General features: G+C 41.6%; 1 protein-coding gene across 3 annotated transcripts in view; it reads right to left on the bottom strand.

The window, feature by feature from the left end:
- Window positions 1-20,450, bottom strand: part of CDKAL1 (CDK5 regulatory subunit associated protein 1 like 1) — a 634,401-nt gene that overhangs the window by 403,793 nt on the left and 210,158 nt on the right. For all 3 annotated transcript variants that reach the window (XM_059399529.1, XM_059399532.1, XM_059399531.1), the window contains one exon: window positions 9,680-9,800. In XM_059399529.1, the coding sequence (XP_059255512.1) occupies window positions 9,680-9,800 (121 nt within the window). The remainder of the gene's footprint in view (window positions 1-9,679; window positions 9,801-20,450) is intronic.

The raw sequence follows: 20,450 nt of genomic DNA, 5'->3' as shown, positions 1-20,450 counted from the left end.
CTGCGCCGCCCCCTACCCCGCCGCCCGCCTCTCTGCCTACTTGTGATCTCTCTGTCAAATAAATAAATTAAATCTTTACAAAAAAACAAAAAAGGATGAAGAGAAAAGAGAGGGAGGAGGAGTCTCAGGGAATAGTGGTAGAATGGTAGAGCAACATCAAAATTCAGAGGAAAACACTTATTAAAGTACTCATACTGTGCCAGGCGACACATGTAATAGGTAGCATGTGCCTCTGTCAGCAAAGAGATCAGCTCCAAGAGGGATCTAATTTATCTGAGCCACCCAGCCAGAATACAACAGTGTCTACGACTCCAACCCCAATGCAGACCTCTCTCCAATAAGCCATGGACTCTACTGCCTTCTCCAGGAATCAGCTGATGTCACATTCCAGGCTCATGATCAGGAGATAAGGTTCTTGGCCTCCATAAGTTTATAAAAGAACGAGAACAATAACAGCTCTCTGCTCATCTGAGGGACATACTAAAAGAGCAGTTACAACCTCTCGATTTAGGTCCCACAAGCCACGTGAGGATTTCCATAGTTTACTTCTGAAAGAATCTAAGATAAAGAACATCGTCCAAAATGTGCAAGTCCTTTGAAGCTACAACTCCAAAGAACAGTGTCTCTTTTCTAGTGACTAATCAGCAAGACTACCTTCCAGAGATTACCTTTGGTCAACAGCAGAGGCTTTGCAAATTAGCATCATAAAAGACAGAAATAAGTTTTCATTTGTGAAATAGTGCCTAGCTACTAAGGACATGGGGCTAACTCCTAGCATAAGAGGTAGTAGAAATAAGATCTAATTAGTGAAATCACTGGCACTCAAGGTAAGCGGATTGGCTAAAATATTCTCCACAACATGGTAAAGGATATTTTTACAATGTTTCTCAAACTATCATAACAGGCCAGGATTTTGATTTCGATTTCCAATCTCTTGTAAATCATTATTTTTATAAAACACAATGAAAATTAATTCTAAGATATTGCAGCAATGGTAAACTATCTTTAAAGTTTCTAAGGTGTTTGCTCTCAATTTCTCCACCAGTCACAGAGCTGCCATCAGTAGTTAATGACCCACCACTGGTCCATGAACCACACTTTGGGTCGCCCTGACTTGGACATTATGGATATTTTTCTGGCTTGGTCCCTACTGGACCATCACTCCAGACATTGGTAGAGGATTCTGACTGAGGCTGACCACACTGTCTCACTGGGCTCTAATGAAGCTTTCATGCAAGGTGTGTTTTAATCACCCAAAAGGAGAGAGAATAAGTACTTCACCAGGCTTGTAAGAACAGCTGGACTGTGCCAGCTTGCTTAGTAAGTTCTTATTACAGATTTTGGACTGGGACTTGCTTTCATTATAGCCTGACAGCTGGGTTATAAGGAAGCAACTAATCCCCATTGGTAGGGACTACTGTCTATCAAAAAACAAAACTAAACAAAATCCTAAGATTTAGTAGTTGTACATAATGAAATTGGCTTGGGTTAATTTGCAGTCATCAGTGCCCGATATACAAAAAGCCAATAGAGACCCATAATTTTTAAATAAGAGAATGACTACATAGTCTGCCAAATCCTTTCTGGGAAATGTTTTATCTTGGGATTCTGCCTCTTAGAGAGAGGTATTATGACCTTCTAACAGCTGTGTCTAAGGATGACACTGAAGCTGAAGGAGCTATTCTCAAGACAGCTTATTCCAAAGAAGGCCATGATTTATATCATCAGGACATTGAAACAACAGTCTAGCATGAATTTAAAAAAAAAAAAAATCTTAATCTCTTCACACAATGCTAAGATATAAAAACTCAAATCGTTACTGAATATACGAAAATATGCAGTCATTTTGAAGACATTATAAGATTTTCCAGACCTTGTCCTCACACAATATGAAAAGGATTCACCCTAGTGTGAGTGTGAACCCACATATATTCAACCTTGTAATGCGCTTTCTTTAGAACCTTAATTAAGAGCTTTTTAGCATGCTTCTAATTAAATACCTCTAAAGATGTTTCTTTATACAATGTAATCTTCTGAAAGCTCTAACTTAAGAGTAAGAAAAAAAGATGGAATTTGAGGTTCTATTTTCCGCACACATACTGGGGATGGCGGTAGTCCTGTTGGAGGTTAAAGGCCATGGAAACTGTTTTACGGTGTGGCCGCCACTGCAGCTCATAGAGGGGCAGTGAGGAAGGGCCTGAGTGTCTCACAGCTCTCCAATTCAAGGTCTGCGGGTCTCTGCTGTGCACCCTTAGCTCCTAGAAAGACAGTCATACTGCGATCTAAAAGTATTCCCTAAAATACAGAATAGACAGAGACCCAAACCCTCCCCATCCAGGAGCTGCAATTAAGTCTGTGTTTAGAGCTGCGTGTTTTGGATTAGTTCATTCCATGTAGCTACCTTTGCATATATCGTAATACCTAACACAATACCTGGTAATGTGTAAGCACATAATAATTGTATTTTCAAATGTGATTATGTCTAGTTAATAATGATTTCATGTTGTAATCATTAGAACAAGAAAGGTAACAAAATGTTATTAGTTGTGCTTGTATTTCTCTAAAAACAACTCTACTTGTATAAAATAAATTGTCGTTCTTTCATTCATTCAAATTCAGTTCATTCAAATTCATTCATTCATTCATTCAAATGTTTAGAAAGCACCTATGAATCCAGCACTGGGATAGAGAAAGAAAGTGAAAACACCCAAGTTAGCTTTTTTCCCACAAAGACATGATGCTACAGGTGGAAAAAAAGTAACAGATACTTTAAAAAATGATAATAAATTCAAGTACGTAATCTCAAAGAATATTAGATGCCCCGTGAAGATTCCCATATACCATCATTTTATGTCTGACAGATGGCAAGTAACAGGAAAACTGAGATAAATCTTAAAAGAGAAAGTATTAGTAAAATATTACAGGGTCAGACAGTATTTTCTTAGATTTGTTCAGCCCAGGGAAGGGTTATTCCCTTCAAACTAGGGATAATCTGATAGTAGGACCTAAAAAGCGATACAACTTCTATCAGAACGGCAAAGCAACATCCAACTCTGGCTTTGGAGGAGCAAAAAATTGCCAAGAGATTGTCAAAAGTGATGACTTTAATAAGTGACAGAGAAGGCAAAAATGAGGCACAGATCTTCTTTATGGTCCACTTTCCAACTTCTGACTTTTTGTCTCTACAATACCTAGGATCTTCCGTCTCTCCTAGAAAAAAACAAGGCAATCACAAACATGGGCCCCTAATAAAACCTGAGCTTTCCAACCTCAGCACACTTCTTCTGTCTATGCCCAAGATGACTCCTCATTATACAGACGACAGTGTTGGATGGATCCTTTTTTTAAATCTACATAAACACCCACATAAACTCTACTTCAGAACTATAACCCCATTCTACCAATTTAATGAGAAAAATGAAACACTTTGGCATAAATCTTCAAATTTTTATCTTTATCTCAGAAACTAGCTTGTTTCCGGCTGGATATTTAATTCGAATCTAGCATGTGATGTCACTTCCAGTTTACAGCAAGTACATGGCGTGGAATAACAACTGAACACCAACACCAGCGGGAGAAGGAGAGGAGAATCCTGGGGAGGGAGCCTGCTATTCCCATGAAGAGCTCACGCCATCTGAGTCAGGGCCATCAAAAGATCACGGTATACCAACAAAACGTAAAGGGACAAAACACGCAAACACTATCCTCTATTTCACCTGCTAGCACAAAAGAACACAACCACCTCCTGTTCAATCCATTTTTTTAGATCTTTAAGAAAAAGAACTCAGTCCTACCCTTGGGCTTACTCGTGCCCTTTACTCCTCTGCCTAAGGAGGCACAAAAGTGTCCTTGGTCCTTGCCGAGGCTTACCTTTCCATCTGTATACACGATCCTACCGAAGCAGTTCCTGCTGTCAATGTATTTCTGTTCCTCACCCCCTGCCTCTAAACAGGCCCAGGCAGAAACATCTTTCCATTCTCTAGAGTCTGCTTCTCTGCCTTTAAACTCCTCAAAAGAGTAATCTTCCTGGAGCGAGACTTACTAATTTGGAATCTGGTTTTTAATGCGCCCACTCTCCTGAAACGGTTCGGCTTTGTCAACACGACTTCCCCTGAAGGGCCAGAAAGCAAGTGATGGGATGACGCTCCCTATTCCCACACCTTCGTCTCCGGCTACTGGTTCACAGATGGCTCCTCCCACTTCCCATGCGCGGGCGGGCACCGAGCACTCGACCTTCAGCGACTCACCGAGCACTCGACCTTCAGCGACTCACCCACTCCCACCTCTTCTCTGTGGCCTTGTGCTCCCATCCCCCACCGTTCTTCAGAACTCCCAAATCAATGGTTACAAGTAGTTCCACTGGGGTATGCCAAAGCCCATTTTCTTAACCGTGACACAGTTCTGCCATCCGTACTATTCATTCCTGGAACCACACTCGGGCCCTCGGGCCCTCGGGCCTCCCTGGCGGGCTCGCTGTAATGGTGGCATAAGTGAGCTCCCGGCACCTGTCTTCCAACACCAACCCACGTTACAGGCTGGTACCCGAAACATCTTCCTACTGCCCGGCTACGATTATTTCTCACCTCTGCTCCAGACGACAGTGGCTCTCCTTATCCTTTACTATCTGAATTAAACGTGATTTCTCACCCTGGGGCAACTACACTCTTCACACAAAAGATGATTTATCCCCCCTTTCCTTGCGTTGGAAACATCAGACTGCCTGGAGAAAATTGCCTTCTTCACAAACAACTCCCACGGTCCGCTCACACACCTTTGCTCATTCTTTTCTTTACCTACCACTTTCTCATCACACCTGCCCTACTCCCTGGAACTATGCATGCCAAGTAGGAGTTAAAGCTGACATTAAAATGTAGACAGCATCCTGGATTTTCCAGGTAGCTCCAGTGTAATCACTTAAGAGGGGGAGAGGGAAAGAGAGTCGAAGTAGAAATACAATACTGCAGGCTTTGAAGACGGAAGAAGGGGACCATAAGCAAGGAATGTGGGTGGCCTTCAGAGGCTGAAGAAAGGAAGTAAATCGATTCTCCCCAAAAGCCTACAGAACGCAGCCCTACCTATACCATGATGTTAGCACGGCAAGACCTGTGTGAGATTCTGACTTCCGGAATGGTAACATAATAAATCTGTGAAGTTTCAAGACACCCAGCTAGTGGTCATTTGAAACTGATTATACCTCCATCCAAAACCATCACAATTCTACCTGTCCTGCAGGGCCCGATTCAAAAGTCTCTGAAATGCAAAGATCTTTCGGCTCCCACGAGCTCCCTCTCTGACAGCCACATTGGAGAGGCTTCCCTGCTCCTCTGCACCCACAAAAGTATATGACGGGCGTAACAGGTAAGTCTCGGTCTTAGCTGCTTACCAGGAACATGACAATGCAAAGTCCCTTAACCTCTCTGCACTTGACTTTCGTCACCTCCTGAAAAACAATCTCAGAGGCTGTTGTGAGGATTCAATACAGGAAAGAATATGCATTTCGAAGACTCATGTCTGGCCCACAGTAGGCACTCAGTTCGCATCAGCAATCACCATTAAACTTTCTTCTCACCTGTTTGTCAGAGTCACGGTCACATCCCTGTCTTATCACCACACCAGACAGACAGGTGCCTCGCCATGCTTCCTCTACAGGGCATCTCTGCCGCACGAGAGACAGTCCAGAAACAGGAGCTGTGCTAGGCAACCGGCAGCTAACCTCGAAAAGCTCGCCTCAGAAAACAAGAAGAGCACTGGAAACTGCAGCAATGACTCGAGCAGACCAAAATTTATATACTCGACACAGCGGCTATAAACAGAGATGGGTAACCGAACGCCAGAGAGAGGCTTTAGGAGAAAAGATGAATGTTGTTGAAGAAATAAAAGGCACCCTCATTATAGATACTGTGATCAACTACACAATTCTCTCTGCTCCTCCAGAATCTAGCATGACCTGAAATGTTTAACTTTTTCACTGGTAAAGCATTAATACAGTCCTTATGCTCCTTTAGAAATGTAACAAAGCATAACAACTTTGTAGACTCTAATAGTAACTTCAACAATTTACTAACATACACAATAAAACTTGCTGCAAATGTGAGCCCTTTCCCAAATGGAGAATGGACAAATTTATATGAAATTTAAGATGTCCATTTTTAATTTGAAAGCAATAAAACGTTGTCAAGATTTTAGTGGAAAGGATTATTTTCTCTTGAAAGAAATACTTATGGATATGCCTCTTTCGAAACATCTGAATGTAAGTTTAAAAAAAAAGAAAAAGCAATGAGCTGCACCAGAGGTAAGAAATAAAATCCAAGCTAAGATGTTAGGAGTGATACCGTGACAAATGCCCACGGGGATGCTCTCACCTGAGAGCAAATGATAAGGCCACAGCTGATTCAGGGAAGGGATTAGTAGTCAGGGAGGGTTAGAAACTCAGATCTCATGCAGAGATAGACAGTATGGACTAAATTCTCTTAACATCAAAGGCATATTTGCTAATTTACTTACTAAGGGGCAGTTCTATATGGTAACATGAGAGAGTGATGGCAAATATCCAGTGAGCTTTAAAAGGTTTACAGTGTAGGGGCGACTGGGTGGTTCTTTCAGTTAATGTCCGATGCTTGATTTTGGCTCAGGTCATGATCTCAGGGTCTTGAGATCCAGCCCCGTGCCAGGCTCTACACTCAGCAGGGAGTCTGCTTGAGGACTGTCTCTCTCCCTCTCCTGCTGCCCCAACCCCCACGCTCATGCTCATGGGTGTGCATGCCCTCTCTCTCTAAAAAAATATCTTTAAAAAATTTAAAAACTTAAAAGAGTTTATAGTGTAGCCTCATTTTAAGAAACACTAAATCCAAAAGAAGGGAAACCCAAATAAAATACCTCAAAATGTTTCACGTAATGCCATTTCAAATGACTACCTAAAGCAAATTTCTCAACATTTCTTATGGCAACAAAAAACAGTGATGGCCTTAAAATAAAACATGTATAAATAAATAAAACAAATTATTGACTGCATACTCCACTCTATACCAGACACTGAACTCAGAGATAATAATATAATGATACCTGAAATACTTCCAGAGCCCATGTAGCCTAAAATTTAAAGTAGAAATTAGGCAGTCTTAGAGGACCATAACCAAGATAAATAGGGAATATGGTAGGTGCGTAGTGGAAGGAGGGATGTATTCAGCCCCAATCACAGAGAAAGGAATAAGCAGTCACCCCAAAAGAGCACAGAGAAGGATTACTAACACGGTGAATGGGGAAAGGCTACGACATGCCAAGGACACCAGAGGGCGTGCACAGGGGACTGCAGTCAAGACAGAAGAGAATCTTGAGTTTGGAAATCTCAAACCGGTCAGTGTGACTGAACACTGGAGGGTGAGGCAGGGAGCAACCACATGAAGACATACACAGAAACTAGAAAAATAAAGCATCTTTGAAAACCAACAGTTAAAAGCAACACTCCAGAGGTCAACAAGAGGAGCAAAGTCACCTTAAAGAAATCAAACGGATCCATTTGACAGACCCTAAAATATTAACATGCGTAAAGAAATGTATCTTGGCGAAAAGGGGATGATCAATCCTACATGGGGGAAAAAAAAGAGAGAGACATTCACAGAAACACTTGACTTTGCCCTCCTAAAGACACTGTTCAGGAGAAAGCGCGCTCAGCGAGACTTCAAGTATTACTGTCCAACTGGTAAGGCAATCTGTTCTGTGAAGAGAATTTAGCATAAACCCATTAAACTTTCAAATTATAAAAATCAATCATTCATTCATTCAGTAAGTAAATATTGATTAAATCCCTGCTGTGTACGTTCTTCCGTATTCTAAGGATACAGTGGTAGGTGACAGAGTCGAAAATTCCTGCCATCTTGGAGCTTATGACGTGCCAGTGAGGAGAGACGATTAAAATACAAAGGAACTCGTATCTACTTCAATAATGAGAAGTGCTACAGAAGAAAATAAGGCAAATATGGACGAGGGGGAATGTGGGGATGTGGCGATTTGAGGTAGGAAATCAGGAATCAAAAGAGAAACCGCGGTACGACCGAGAGGAGGAGGAGAACGGAGGCAGAGGGAGAAGCAAACAGCCTTATGCCTCTGATTTGGCTCAGGCTCAAAAGCGAGAATATATTAGATGCTCCAGTCAACGTGGTAACGACATTTCTCAGTACTGTACCCTGATGTCATCACTGAGCCTGAGGAGTGCAGGTCTCTGAATCTTCGGCGCTGAAGGCCGGACGTTGGTCACAGACAAATTCACCAGGGCAAACGAAAGTCACCCCAGGCGGCTTTTAAGGAAAAACCAAATGACTTCTTCAGCCTTCCCTGATCTTTGGCAGTAGTGAGAAGGATTAACTAGAAGGTGATAAAACTAGAGAAAAGAGGACCAGTGACGACAGAGCCGGGAGCGTGCGGGGGGAAACGGAGGCACGGCTCAGGGAGAGGAAGAACAAGGCTGGAGAAGCAGAAAGGCAAGTTCACCGGCTCCCCGCGGGAACAGCATGAACGATGCGAAGGACAGAGGAAAACAATACTAAAAAGGAAGGAAGGAAGCTAGAATCAGAAAGAAGCAGGACAGGGCTGGGTGCCTCAGCTGGCTGAGTATCTAACTCTTCGCTTCAGCTCAGGCCATGATCCAGGATCGGGAGTCTGAGCCCCGCGCCGGGCCCGGCACTCGGCGTACAGTCTGCTTGAGAGCCTCTTCTTCTCCCTCTCGCTCTCCTCCCCCGACCCATGCACTCTCTCTCTTAAGTAAAATCTTTTAAAAAAATAAAAAATAACAGGCAGGATAGCTTAAGCCTATGCAAAGCGGTTTGATGAACGGAGCGACTCCCATGATTTAAAGAACAGAAGGCCTTCGCCTCAGCAGACTTTCAGACTACACTAATATTGACGACGAATTCCATTAAGGCAAATAAAACGACGTACAAACGAGCTCACCAAGAGTCAATAGTAAGGTCAGGAACTTCAGACTAAGACATGAAATTAAGAGTGCTTAATAGTCGGTTAACAATGCTTATTTTTAGCCCAAAGCTCATAAGGGCAACATTTTATTTTTTTTTTAAAGATTGTATTTATTTATATGAGAGAGAGAGAGTGCACAAGCAGGGGGAGGGGCAGAGAGAGAGGGAGAAGCAGGCTCCTCGCTGAGCAGGGAGCCCAACACAGGGCTTGATCCTAGGACCCTGAGATCATGACCTGAGCCAAAGGCAGACACTTCACTGACTGAGCCACCCAGGCACTCCAAGGACAACACTTTAAAACATGAATTTCATAGAGTTCGTAATTAAAACATGGTTAGTATCTCGGGCATTATTTACTATAATTCTATTGAAAAAACAAAGATGATGGGTATATTAATCATTCCAACAACAAAACTCTTTTTAAAATTATTTTAACCCAAGGGCATGGCTGGAAAATGAAATCCAAGTTTGTTACCAAGAAGATGTCAGAATAATATTAATCAAAGGCCTAAGACCCTGCTGCAAATCAACGTGTAACTTGTACGCAGGGAACCTCTAAGAGGGAACTATATTCATGTGATTTCGAGCTTTTTGATTTTTTCTTTCCCGTGAAAATGTTCAACTGCTTTATTCTGTCCCATGTCCAGAGGGAAAAGCTGAATTCACAGAGTATACTGAGTATTTTATGGGTAAGTCTGAGAGACACTTACCCGGTATTGATGGAAATGATTTCTATCAGCGGATTCTTCCTGATCTTCGGCAAATCCAATCGTGCCCCCCCGAGGCGCTTTCCATTGTCCTTTTTGTGACCCAGCAGTCTCACAGAGTGACCTCCAATGAACGCAGAAAAATACACGACAGCGTCAGCCACAGAACTTCAACTGACTGCTCTCAACAAATGAGTTAATATTTTCACGTAACTTCTGTTATGAAACAAACAACAAAATATACATAAGATGGAACCATTGACCTAAGAAATACCGCCAAAGGGAAAAACAGCTGTGCACGCTTCCTGCAGTCAAAGTTCTTTGCTTAAAGTATTTGCACATTTCTACTGTACATATGACGAAAACAGAATGTCACTCCATAAGGTACACATGCTCTCCAGCGGGGACCAGGTATGAAATGAAACAGGAAGAGCTTACCTGAGCACCAGGCCTGCCAACCAACTCACTGTTGGGGAATTAAAAAAAAAAAAAAAAAAAAAAAAGTGCAAAAGCAGACTATTTGCTCAAAGCAAACAACACATCAAAGAAATTTTTAAAAGGCTGGGATAAGGTGACACTTCAGGGTCAGATTTTTTAAAGACAAAAATTTTTAGGGGCGCCTGGGTGGCTCAGTGGGTTAAGCCTCTGCTTTGGCTCGGGTCATGATCCCAGGGTCCTGGGATCGAGCCCCGCATCGGGCTCTCTGCTCGGTGGGGAGCCTGCTTCCCCCTCTCTCTCTACCTGCCTCTCTGCCTGCTTATGATCTTTCTCTCTATATCGAATAAAATCTTTAAAAAAAAAATTTTTAGACTTATTTTTTAAAACTATTACAAAAGAAAAACGGACTATTTCTAAAAGCCATGAAAAATTTTATAATTTTGAAATTTTGAATTGCAGTGGTAGAAAATACGGGAGAACAGTACTAAGACTTCCCATCCCCTTCAGATTCTCCAATTATTATTTCTTCCATGCTTACTTTGACCTTTGCTCATTATATACGTAGTATTTTTTTATAACTTCACTGAGGTGCATCCTATAAGAGTCACTACTTGCAAGTATACAACTTAATGATTTTTTTTTTAAAGACTTATTTGTTTAACAGAGAGAGAGAGAGTGCATGGCGCCCAAGCAGGGGGAGCAGCAAAGAGAGAGGAAGAAGCAGGCTCTCCTCTGAGCAGGGAGCCTCACCCAAATCTCAACCCTAGGACCCTCGGATCATAACCTGAGCCAAAGGCAGACGCCTAACCAACTGAGCCACCCAGGTGCCCCCAATTTCATGATTTTAAATTAACACATGCAGTTGTACAATCATCACAACAACCCAGTTTTAGAACATTTCTATCACCCTAAGAATTCACTCAAGCTTATTTACAGTCCACCCTTGCTTCCGTTCCAAAATATATCACATTCTGTTCAACTGCTGACCAGCTGGCAGACATCTGGATTGTTTCCAACTAATACCTATTAGAATAATGCTTGCTTCTACGAATATTCACATACAAGACTTCATGGGGACATAAGTTTTCATTTCTCCTGGATAGACTCCCAGGAATGGAACTGCTGGGTCACGTGGTCAATTTCTGTTTAACTTTATAAGAAACAACTGTTCTCCAAAGTGGTGGTACCATTTTATATCCTACCAGCAACGTATGAGGACTTGAGTTTCCCCACATTGTTAACGAAGTCCTTATAGTTGCAACTTTTTTGACAACAGCCATTCTAGTGAGAAGTAATCCAGTATTGTGGTTGGAATGAACATGCATTTCCATAATGACTAACGATGTTGAGCACCTTTCCACGTGTTTATTAGCCATCTGCACGTCTTGTGTGGTAAAATGTTGGTATTGTTAATTTTTTTTTTAAGATTTTATTTATTCATTTGACAGGCAGAGATCATACGTAGGCAGAGAAGCAGGCAGAGAGAGCAGGAAGCAGGCTCCCTGCTGATCAGAGAACCCAATGCGGAGCTAGATCCCAGGACCCTGGGATCATGACCTGAGCCGAAGGCAGAGGCCTAACCCACTGGGCCACCCAGGTGCCCCAGTATGGTTAATTTTTATGTGTCAACTTGACTAAGCCACAGGGTACCCAGACATTTAACCAAACATTATCTTGGGTGTTTCTGCAATGGTGTTTCTGGGTAAGGCTGACATTTGAATCAGGAGACTGATTAACACTAGTGGGCCTTATCCAATCAATCCAAGACCTGAATAGAACAAGGAAGCTAAGAGGAAACAACTCCCATCTGACTGCACAGCTGGGACATTGCTCTTTGCCAGCCTTCAGATTCTGACTGGGATACAGGATCTTCTTGGGTCTTGTTATTGGCCAGCTGCAGACTGAAACTTACACGATCGGCTCTACTGATTCTTGGACCTTTGGACTTGGGCTGGACCTATATACATCAGCTCTCATGGAGTGTTGGATTGCAGACTACAGTCTTTGGAATTCTCAGTCTCCAAAATATCTCCATAATAGTGTGAGCCAATTCCTTATCATACATTTCTCTTCAACAAACCCACCTACCCACACACCCTACTGGCTGTTTCTCTAGAGAACCCTCACTAATAAAAATGTCTACTCCAGGAGTCGGCCAGTATTTTAACTGGAGTAGTTGCCCTGTTATAGAGTTCTAAGAATCCTTTATTCTGCTTACAAAACCTTCGTCAAGTATGTGATTTGTAAATATTTTCTCGCAGACTGAAGCTTACAGTTTCACTTTCATGATAGTATCTGTTCAAAAGTAAATGTTTTTCAATTTAATGAAGTGTACTTTCTCAATTTTTTCTTTTCTAGCTCATGCTTTTGCTACTCTAGCTAAGAACTCCTGGCCTAGCCCAAGGGCACAGATTTATTCTGTATTTTCTTCTCAGTGTCTTACTGTTTTAGGTCTTAGCCTTAGGTCTAGGATCCACTTAGTTAGTTTGTGTATAAGAGTCTAAGATTGTTTTTTGCATATGGATATTCAATCGTCCAAATGCCATTTCTTTTCCCTCCTCCCTCTTTGTGCAATTGTTGTCACACATATTAACAGACAGCTGCATAAACCCCCAAAACACAGGGCCATAATTATTGTTCTATACAACTGTATAGTTTCTGTTGTTGTTGTTGTTGTTTTTTGGCGGGGGGTGGGGTGGGCAGAGGGAGAGAGAGAATCCTAAGCAGGCTTCACTCCAGCACAGAGCCCAACACAGAACTTGATCTCACAACCCTGAGATCATGATCTGAGCTGAAATCAAGAGTCAGACGTTTAACTGACTGAACCACCCAGGCGCCCCACAACTATATAGTTTTAAAAAGAGGAAAAACATATCTTTACAAAGGACTTATTATTTAACCACATATTTAACCATTTCTAAAAATCACTCCCTCCTGAGAATTCAACTTATCATTTGATACTACTTCCTTTCTGCCTGAAGAGCTTTCTTTACTATTTCTTATAAAGGAAATCTACTAGCAACACAGATTCTTTGCTTATTTGAGAGTCTCTATTTTGCTTAATTTGTGAAAGATACTTTTGCTGGATATAGAATTATTAGTTGACAGGTTTTTTTTCTCTGAGCACTGAATACAGCTGATCCTTGAACACTGCAGAGGTGAGCAAGACCAACCCCCATACACTTGAAAATCCACATATAACAAAACTTACCTGCTAATAGCTTACACTGTTTGCCAATAACATACTCAGCTGACTAACAAATATTTTATATGTCATATGTATGACACACTTCTTACAATAGAATAAGCTAAACAAAATGTTAAGAAAAGCACGAGGAAAACACATATACAGTACTGGTCTGTAAACAAATCCATAGAGAAGGGGACCACACAGTTCACATGTCGTTCAAGGTTCAACTGTCAAAGGTCACTGCCTTTGACTCTGTTGTATCTGATGAGAAGTCAATTATCGATCTTAATATTGTTCCCCTTGTACATAATGTGTTACTTCTTTCTTATGCTTTCCTGGATCTCTGTGATTTTCCTACCTGCAATTCAGGTAGCTTTTTGGCTCCATAAAGTAATGAGTTTTTTGTTTTTGTTTTTTAACAAAGTTTGGGAAGTTTTCATATAGTACTTTAAAAAAAAAAAATGGGGGAGGGGCACTTTTTCTGTATCTCCTTCTGTGGCTCCGTGACACACTAACTGGTCTGCTGGATGCTGCCCCACAGGTCTTTGAGTCCCTGCTGATTTTTCTTGTTATTCAGAGTGGATCATTTCTATTGATCTGTCCTCAAATTTACTGATTTTATTTTCTTCTGCAATCTCAAACCTGCAATTGAGCCCCTTGAATGAACATTTAATTTACTGTACTTTTCAATTTCCCCTTGGTTCTTTTTTATCCTTTCCATCTTTTTTGTGATTCTGTATTCGTCACTGCCATCATTTTCCTTAAAGGCTTTTGACATCATTTTACTTAGTACGTGGGAGTCTTTGCTGACTCCAACATTTTTGGTCAAAGACAATCTATACTGACTGGTTTGTTTTTCTTTCTCCATATAGGTGTACTTGCTTTCTCTGCATGTATCGTAATATCTTGTTTAATTCAGAACACTGTAGATAATATACTGTGGCAAATTTTAATTCAGACCACCCCCCACCAAGGGCTGTTGTTGGTTTTCTTTACTAGCTTACCTGGACTAAATCTAGGAAATCTGTCTCTCTACAATGAAAGGTTGTCCTTGTCCCTTCTTAGTTCTCCATCCTCACTCCCCTCCACCAAGCATGACATCTTAGGGGTCAACTCTGCATCTGCATAGCTTTTTATTGAGGAAAGAATGGTCACACATTTGTTCAAACACCACAAGCCAATGAGATTTCTATCTGCTGATGGAACTGTGTATGAGCCAGTGAGGTCACTCAGAGTTAGGGCCATTTTTTAGTCCGCCCCATCTTCCCGGGATGTGCATGCAGGCTCCAGTGGGCAGGTGAGCGTGGGTGGCTGGGCCCACTCCAGACTCTGCTGTGCGTATGCACAACCCCCAGTCAACTAACCGTCCGTGGAGACTTAGCAAGCCTCCTATCACCTCCTCACCTTCAGGAAGTTCCTGTTCAAATCCTGGCTAGTCCACCTGTCCACTATTCATGCCAAACAGTCCCCCAGTTTCAAGAAGGTAGAGCCACAGACCCTCCCTGTTACTTGCCATCAAAATCTCCACTTTAACGAACAATTCTTCAAGTCAACTGAGCTGCCTGTTTTTGACTGTCCAGCTTTACTGCTGCTCGGGAGGAGATCTGTTGACCTCCACATTTGATCATGTAATAAGGAAATCAAAGCCAACTTTTTCAAAGCAATTATTTAAAATAACTTCAAAGACATAATTAGTACAATTATATATATATTAGATATATATAATGTATATATGTATATACATATATACATAATAGACAATTATATACATGTTTCACCACCCTTCATTTCAGAAAGATACATTGCTTCCATGTCTGTCTTACAGATAGCTTTTCATGACCAGAAGTAATAAAACCATCAGTCACAGCGTTTTTGCAGTAATCACTTTAATAAGAAACATTAAGTCCTTCATTCATTCTGAAAATTCTTGCTCTGCTGTAGAAACATAGCTGGAGTCAAGCGGGCATTTGGCACACCAGATTTCACAGATCTTCAAGATAAGTTCAACTCTTCAATCAAAAGTCCAGTTAATGAAGAGGTGAGCAAGACTGGCATGCTAACATAATAGTTCTCTGAGAGATGCCAAAAGTTCAATAATGACTATGCAAAGGCATGCTATCTCCACACTAGCACGAGACAAATTTCATTATATCCTGCTGAGATTTCAGTAATATGCAGCCTGCACTAATAACATTAGATAAATTATTCATCTTCACTATCTACATGCAAATAAAGGAACATATCTCTGCCTGATGATATAATGAGTTATTTTCCAATCCAATGATTCATTAAAGAGCAGGAGAACTAACAATAGTCTGGGTTTTTTTTTTTTTAATTGAAAAATATAGTACACTGAAGACAAAGTAGGAAATAACATAAAAGTCCCTCATTATATCTGGCCAAAGATGAAAAGAAGAAAATTCAACCACAGAACAGTTGTTTTTTTTTTTTTTAATGGACTAGAGGAATGAAACTTTTATTTGTTATAAACCAACTCATTTAAGAATCCTTGTGCAAACAGACTGCTGTTTCAAATTAATTCCCTAAGTGTAGAGACCACAGACTAAAAACATATACTGCAAATCATTACCTCTCGATGCGCAGTTATCAATAATGAAACCATCTAAAACAAATTGAAATTTGATAGACTAAAAAATAAAAGTGAGGTGATGTGTTTGGGAAGAACAGGAGAGAAAACAAGAATGTTGGAACAGGGAAACATGCTCAGGGAATAAAGATGTGAAAAGTGAAAAAGGAAATTTCTGGAGCAATTTGTGCTGCAAACGAACATGCCATTCTTACGACGGGACCACGAAGCAAGGAGCACAATTACACACTCACACATTGCTTCTTTGTTCGATCCCTTCTGGCCACTGAGGCCTTGCACCATGATGGGGAAGGCATGCAGCTCAGTGAATACTGATTTATTTTGTGACTACTGTGAATTTCATCACCCTTCACGGCTAGATTGAAGAGAGGGGGGGAGGGCGCGGAATCAGGACAACGGAGTCTGAAAGAAAAACAGAGTGAAAATACCCGTTTTGACATCACTTCAATCACACAGAGGAAGAAATTAAAGGAGTAAGTATTAATAGGAACAGATGGGAGGAATGACGCTCAGTGTGAACAGATCAACTGATAATAACAGGAGACCACCAAGGAGATGGAGATAAAGATGTAAAGTGATTAAAACAGAGATAAGCAATTTTAATACAAAGATTTTTTTTTAAAAAGCAGATTGCCTTAATATGCAGAATGGGACACACTCAAACGCAGTATTTCTGAAATCTTTTGTCTTCTCCATTCTAAATGTAAATTGACATTTCATCTCATATAAATAATGGTCAGATGTGTCTCAGTGGGTTTATTAACCATCTTTAATAAACATCTCCCTAAGTCGTTACTCAGCAATGTCACAAAAATTCACCCCTGTTAAAACCAAATTTAATTTTAAGCCTGAGGCTTTCAGCGGTTATTTTTCAATCAGCTACAAAACCTTGATTCTGTGCTGGTTTTTACATTTGATCCAGTCCACAAAGAATGTTACTAAACAATTTTATGAGCTAAAATTCTTATGTATTGCAAAATTTTGAGCCAAGAGCTAATTTTTAAACATAATCCATCATTATATGCATATTTGTAAATTCATAATAAGGGAAAAAAATCTATGTGGGAAAAAAAAACAGGTCTGTTTTGTACAATAATCGCTCTATTAGTTGAATCAATATTCAATGCTGTGTCGAAAGCAAAATATCTTTCCCAAATTCCACAGTGCTAAACGTTGAGAACATTATGGATATCGAGGGGTTCCATTCCACCCATGTCTACTAGAAAGACAGTCTGTCAACATGTCAGGAAGGCAATTACAATGGTCATTCACAAACAGAAAAGAATCAACCTCCGGAATATGAGCACATATGTTAATTGAGTGATAGAAACAGGATTACCTACAAAATACATATTTATTAATTAAATTGTTTCGACTTGCAAACCAACCTTCCCTCCTTTGGTTCTCACAGCTAAAGTGGGTTGTACAAATTAACTTCGGGATAGCATTACCCATCGCAGAAGTACCAGTGAGCGAGCAACTTGGCTGGCGGTCGTTTATTCCCCCTCTTTAATGTTCCCTGTTCTTTAAAGGCTCTTTAAATGCCCAGACTTTGCTTCAATATTTTATTCAACCCACCAATTTTCAAAGGCCATTGTGTCCTTAACATGTGGCCACCCACCTTCCACCAGCACAAGAGAGGTCTCATGGCAAGTTTTCTTGATACCTTACTAACTGCTCTCACCGCACACAAACTCGGGCCTATCAGCGACGCATTCAGTGGACCTGTGTGAACCCCAAGCTCTGGGTCTGGCCACTGGAAAACTTCCTCGTGAAGCAACCCAACAAAATGCAAGGGGAAGAGGTAGGAGATTGGCAGAAAAATCAAGCCAAAAGAACAAAGGATACATGTACTACAGATACCCATTCTCACTAAAACAAATGCAGTCACATCAATTTGAATATTAGAAAGGAATGCTCAGTCATTAAGCATCTGCTTTCGGCTCAGGTCATGATCCTGGGGTCCTAGGACCCAGCCCTGATCTGCGGGAGACCTGCTTCTCCCTCTCCCCCTGCTTGTGTTCCCCCCCTCTCTCTTTGTCAAATAAATAAATAAATATTTTTTTTAAAAAAAGGAAAGGAAAGGGATGCTAAATTTATTTATTTTTTTAAGATTTATTCACGGGAGAGAAAGAGAGAGAGAGTAGGAGCAAAGGGAGAGGCAGAGGGCAAGAGAGAAGCAGACGCCGTGCTGAACAGGGAGCCGGATGTGGGACTCAATCCCAGCACCTGAGCTGAGGGCAGACGCTTAACTGACTGAACCACCCAGGTGCCCCAGGAATGCTCAATTTCATCTGTTCCTCTGCAAAATGTTTGGAATTATTACATGACATATCCTCCACAGGCAGTTTTAACTGCCTGATTAATGAAGACAAACAAAAATGTGTCTCTGCTCAATCCAGTGTCACTCCTCAGAGGCAGGCTCCTCTCAAGCAAGCAAGAATTGTCTGACAGTCATACTCGAGTGTGACCTTCCCTGGTAATAATTTCATTTTAAAAGGAGAAAGCGAAGTAAAACTTGGGATTTAGGGGGAATAACTTGCCACAAGGCAAAGCTGGAACACCTTACAGGAAGGGCCAGAATGGACTCAAACACACAAAATCCTTCCAATTGAAGCCCCAATTTCAGCTTTTAAGATTTCAAACAAGTATGAAGAACTTTATTTTTTTTTTTACTTATTTATTTTTTACTTGACACACAGAGATCACAAGTATGCAGAGCAGCAGGCCGAGAGAGGGGGGAAGCTGGCTCCCTGCTGAGCAGAGAGCCCGATCTGGGGCTCAATCCAGTACCCTGGGATCATGACCTGAGCAGAAGGCAGAGGCTTCAACCCACTGAGCCACCCAGGTGCCCCAAACAAGTATGAAGACTTTAAATGTGAACCAGAACAAGGACACCTAGGAAAAGATAATAAAAGAAGGAAAGAACATTCAGACTCAGCTGCCCCAAGAGACGGAATTAGAAGCGTGAATCCGAGGGTAAGTGGAGAGAGGCGGGCTTCGGTGCTGTTTATGGACATGCATCTCCAGGGGTGAACAAAGTGTAAGGGAAGCGGACACCCTACCTGACGGGCAGCTGGGTTGGAGAGGAAGCTAAAATGAGGTCATAAGACAAAGTTTAAATCCCTGCCAGTTTGAGGATCATTTAATGTCAAAACTCTTGCTGCACACAAAGGGTACCTATGCTGTAATTAGAAGGATGTGAAATTTAAGTATGATCCAAAACTACAGAAGATTTTAAGACAATATTTTCTTCGCTTTGCAGAACATTGCTGGCACAACTGATAATGACAATCAGTGTAAGGTCACCACGTGACCGAAAGACACACATCACAAATAATCCACGTAAGCAAAATGTCTTCTTACCCTAAAGGAGACACCTTCTGGGGGCAAGTTACCATAAACGCTGAATGTTGTGTTTTAATGACATCTCTTACAAGCTGTTGTACCTTATATGACAGTGGGAGATTTGTGTGGTACCAATTTATTTTTCCAAATGTAAATTAAGTGTACATCAAAACATGCAAGGGTTAATGGCAGTCTCATGTCAGTAACTCTGCGTTAGCAGGACCCGAAAAAGAACTCCTTAGTTCACTGGCTGTCTGGCTATAATCGGCTCTTCTGAACTATAAATTTGCAAAACAGCTTCGAGGCCTTAGTGTTTACAGCAGTAACGCAATGTCTGCTTCAGTTTGGTATGCAGAGCAATCCACGGTCAGGACACATAACTTAATGATAGCCCGTGCTCAAACCTACATTCTGAAAGTACTGCATCAGGTGACAGAAGCAGAGATAACAGACCGTACGCTACAGGGCATCCAGGCCGCTAGGACACAAGAACAGTGAAATACAGACACACGGAACCTGTAAAGTACAAGCTCCTCGTGAACTTTCACAAACTGAACTTTTAAAAACTGAAGTTCAATTCCCACTTTCAATCGCGAATGAAAATTTCAAGTTTCCTCCTGTTGTCATTCAACTCAAGCCCGTGTGAAGCGTGACAGAAGAGAGACAGGAAGGGAAGGAAGTTGGAGAGGTCCCGCCTCTGGACCCTAAAACAGACCTGGTCTGCGCTTCACTTCCTCTCCCACCATGAGCTGAACACACTTCTACTGTGGCTGTCTCACGGCAATCGGTAAGGGAGGAGGTACGAAACGGGGCACCTGGGGCGTCCTTGCGGGCTTTAAATTCATACTCTTAGTCCTCAGCCCCTTGGGAGAGGTGTTCTCACTGCCCTGCTATAAAATGACGACAACGGGCTAAGCACAGAAATGTAAGGAAAACAAAGATGCGCATTTTATAGCATAGCACAATACAGTAATGCATATGCATAACAGAAACAAAAGCTCTACGTATTACAGACAAGCTTTAAAAATGATGTATGCAGGGCACCTGGGTGGCCCAGTGGGTTAAAGCCTCTGCCTTTAGCTCAGGTCATAGTCTCAGGGTCCTTGGATCAAGCCCTGCATGGGGCTCTCTGCTCAACAGGGAGCCTGCTTCCCCCTTTCTCTTCTGCCTGCCTCTCTGCCTACCTGTGA

Source organism: Mustela nigripes, chromosome 5, assembly GCF_022355385.1.
Source record: "Mustela nigripes isolate SB6536 chromosome 5, MUSNIG.SB6536, whole genome shotgun sequence".
NCBI lineage: Eukaryota > Metazoa > Chordata > Mammalia > Carnivora > Mustelidae > Mustela > Mustela nigripes.
The sequence above is the reverse complement of the archived record's forward strand: the minus strand, read 5'-3'. Positions and strand labels throughout refer to the sequence as shown.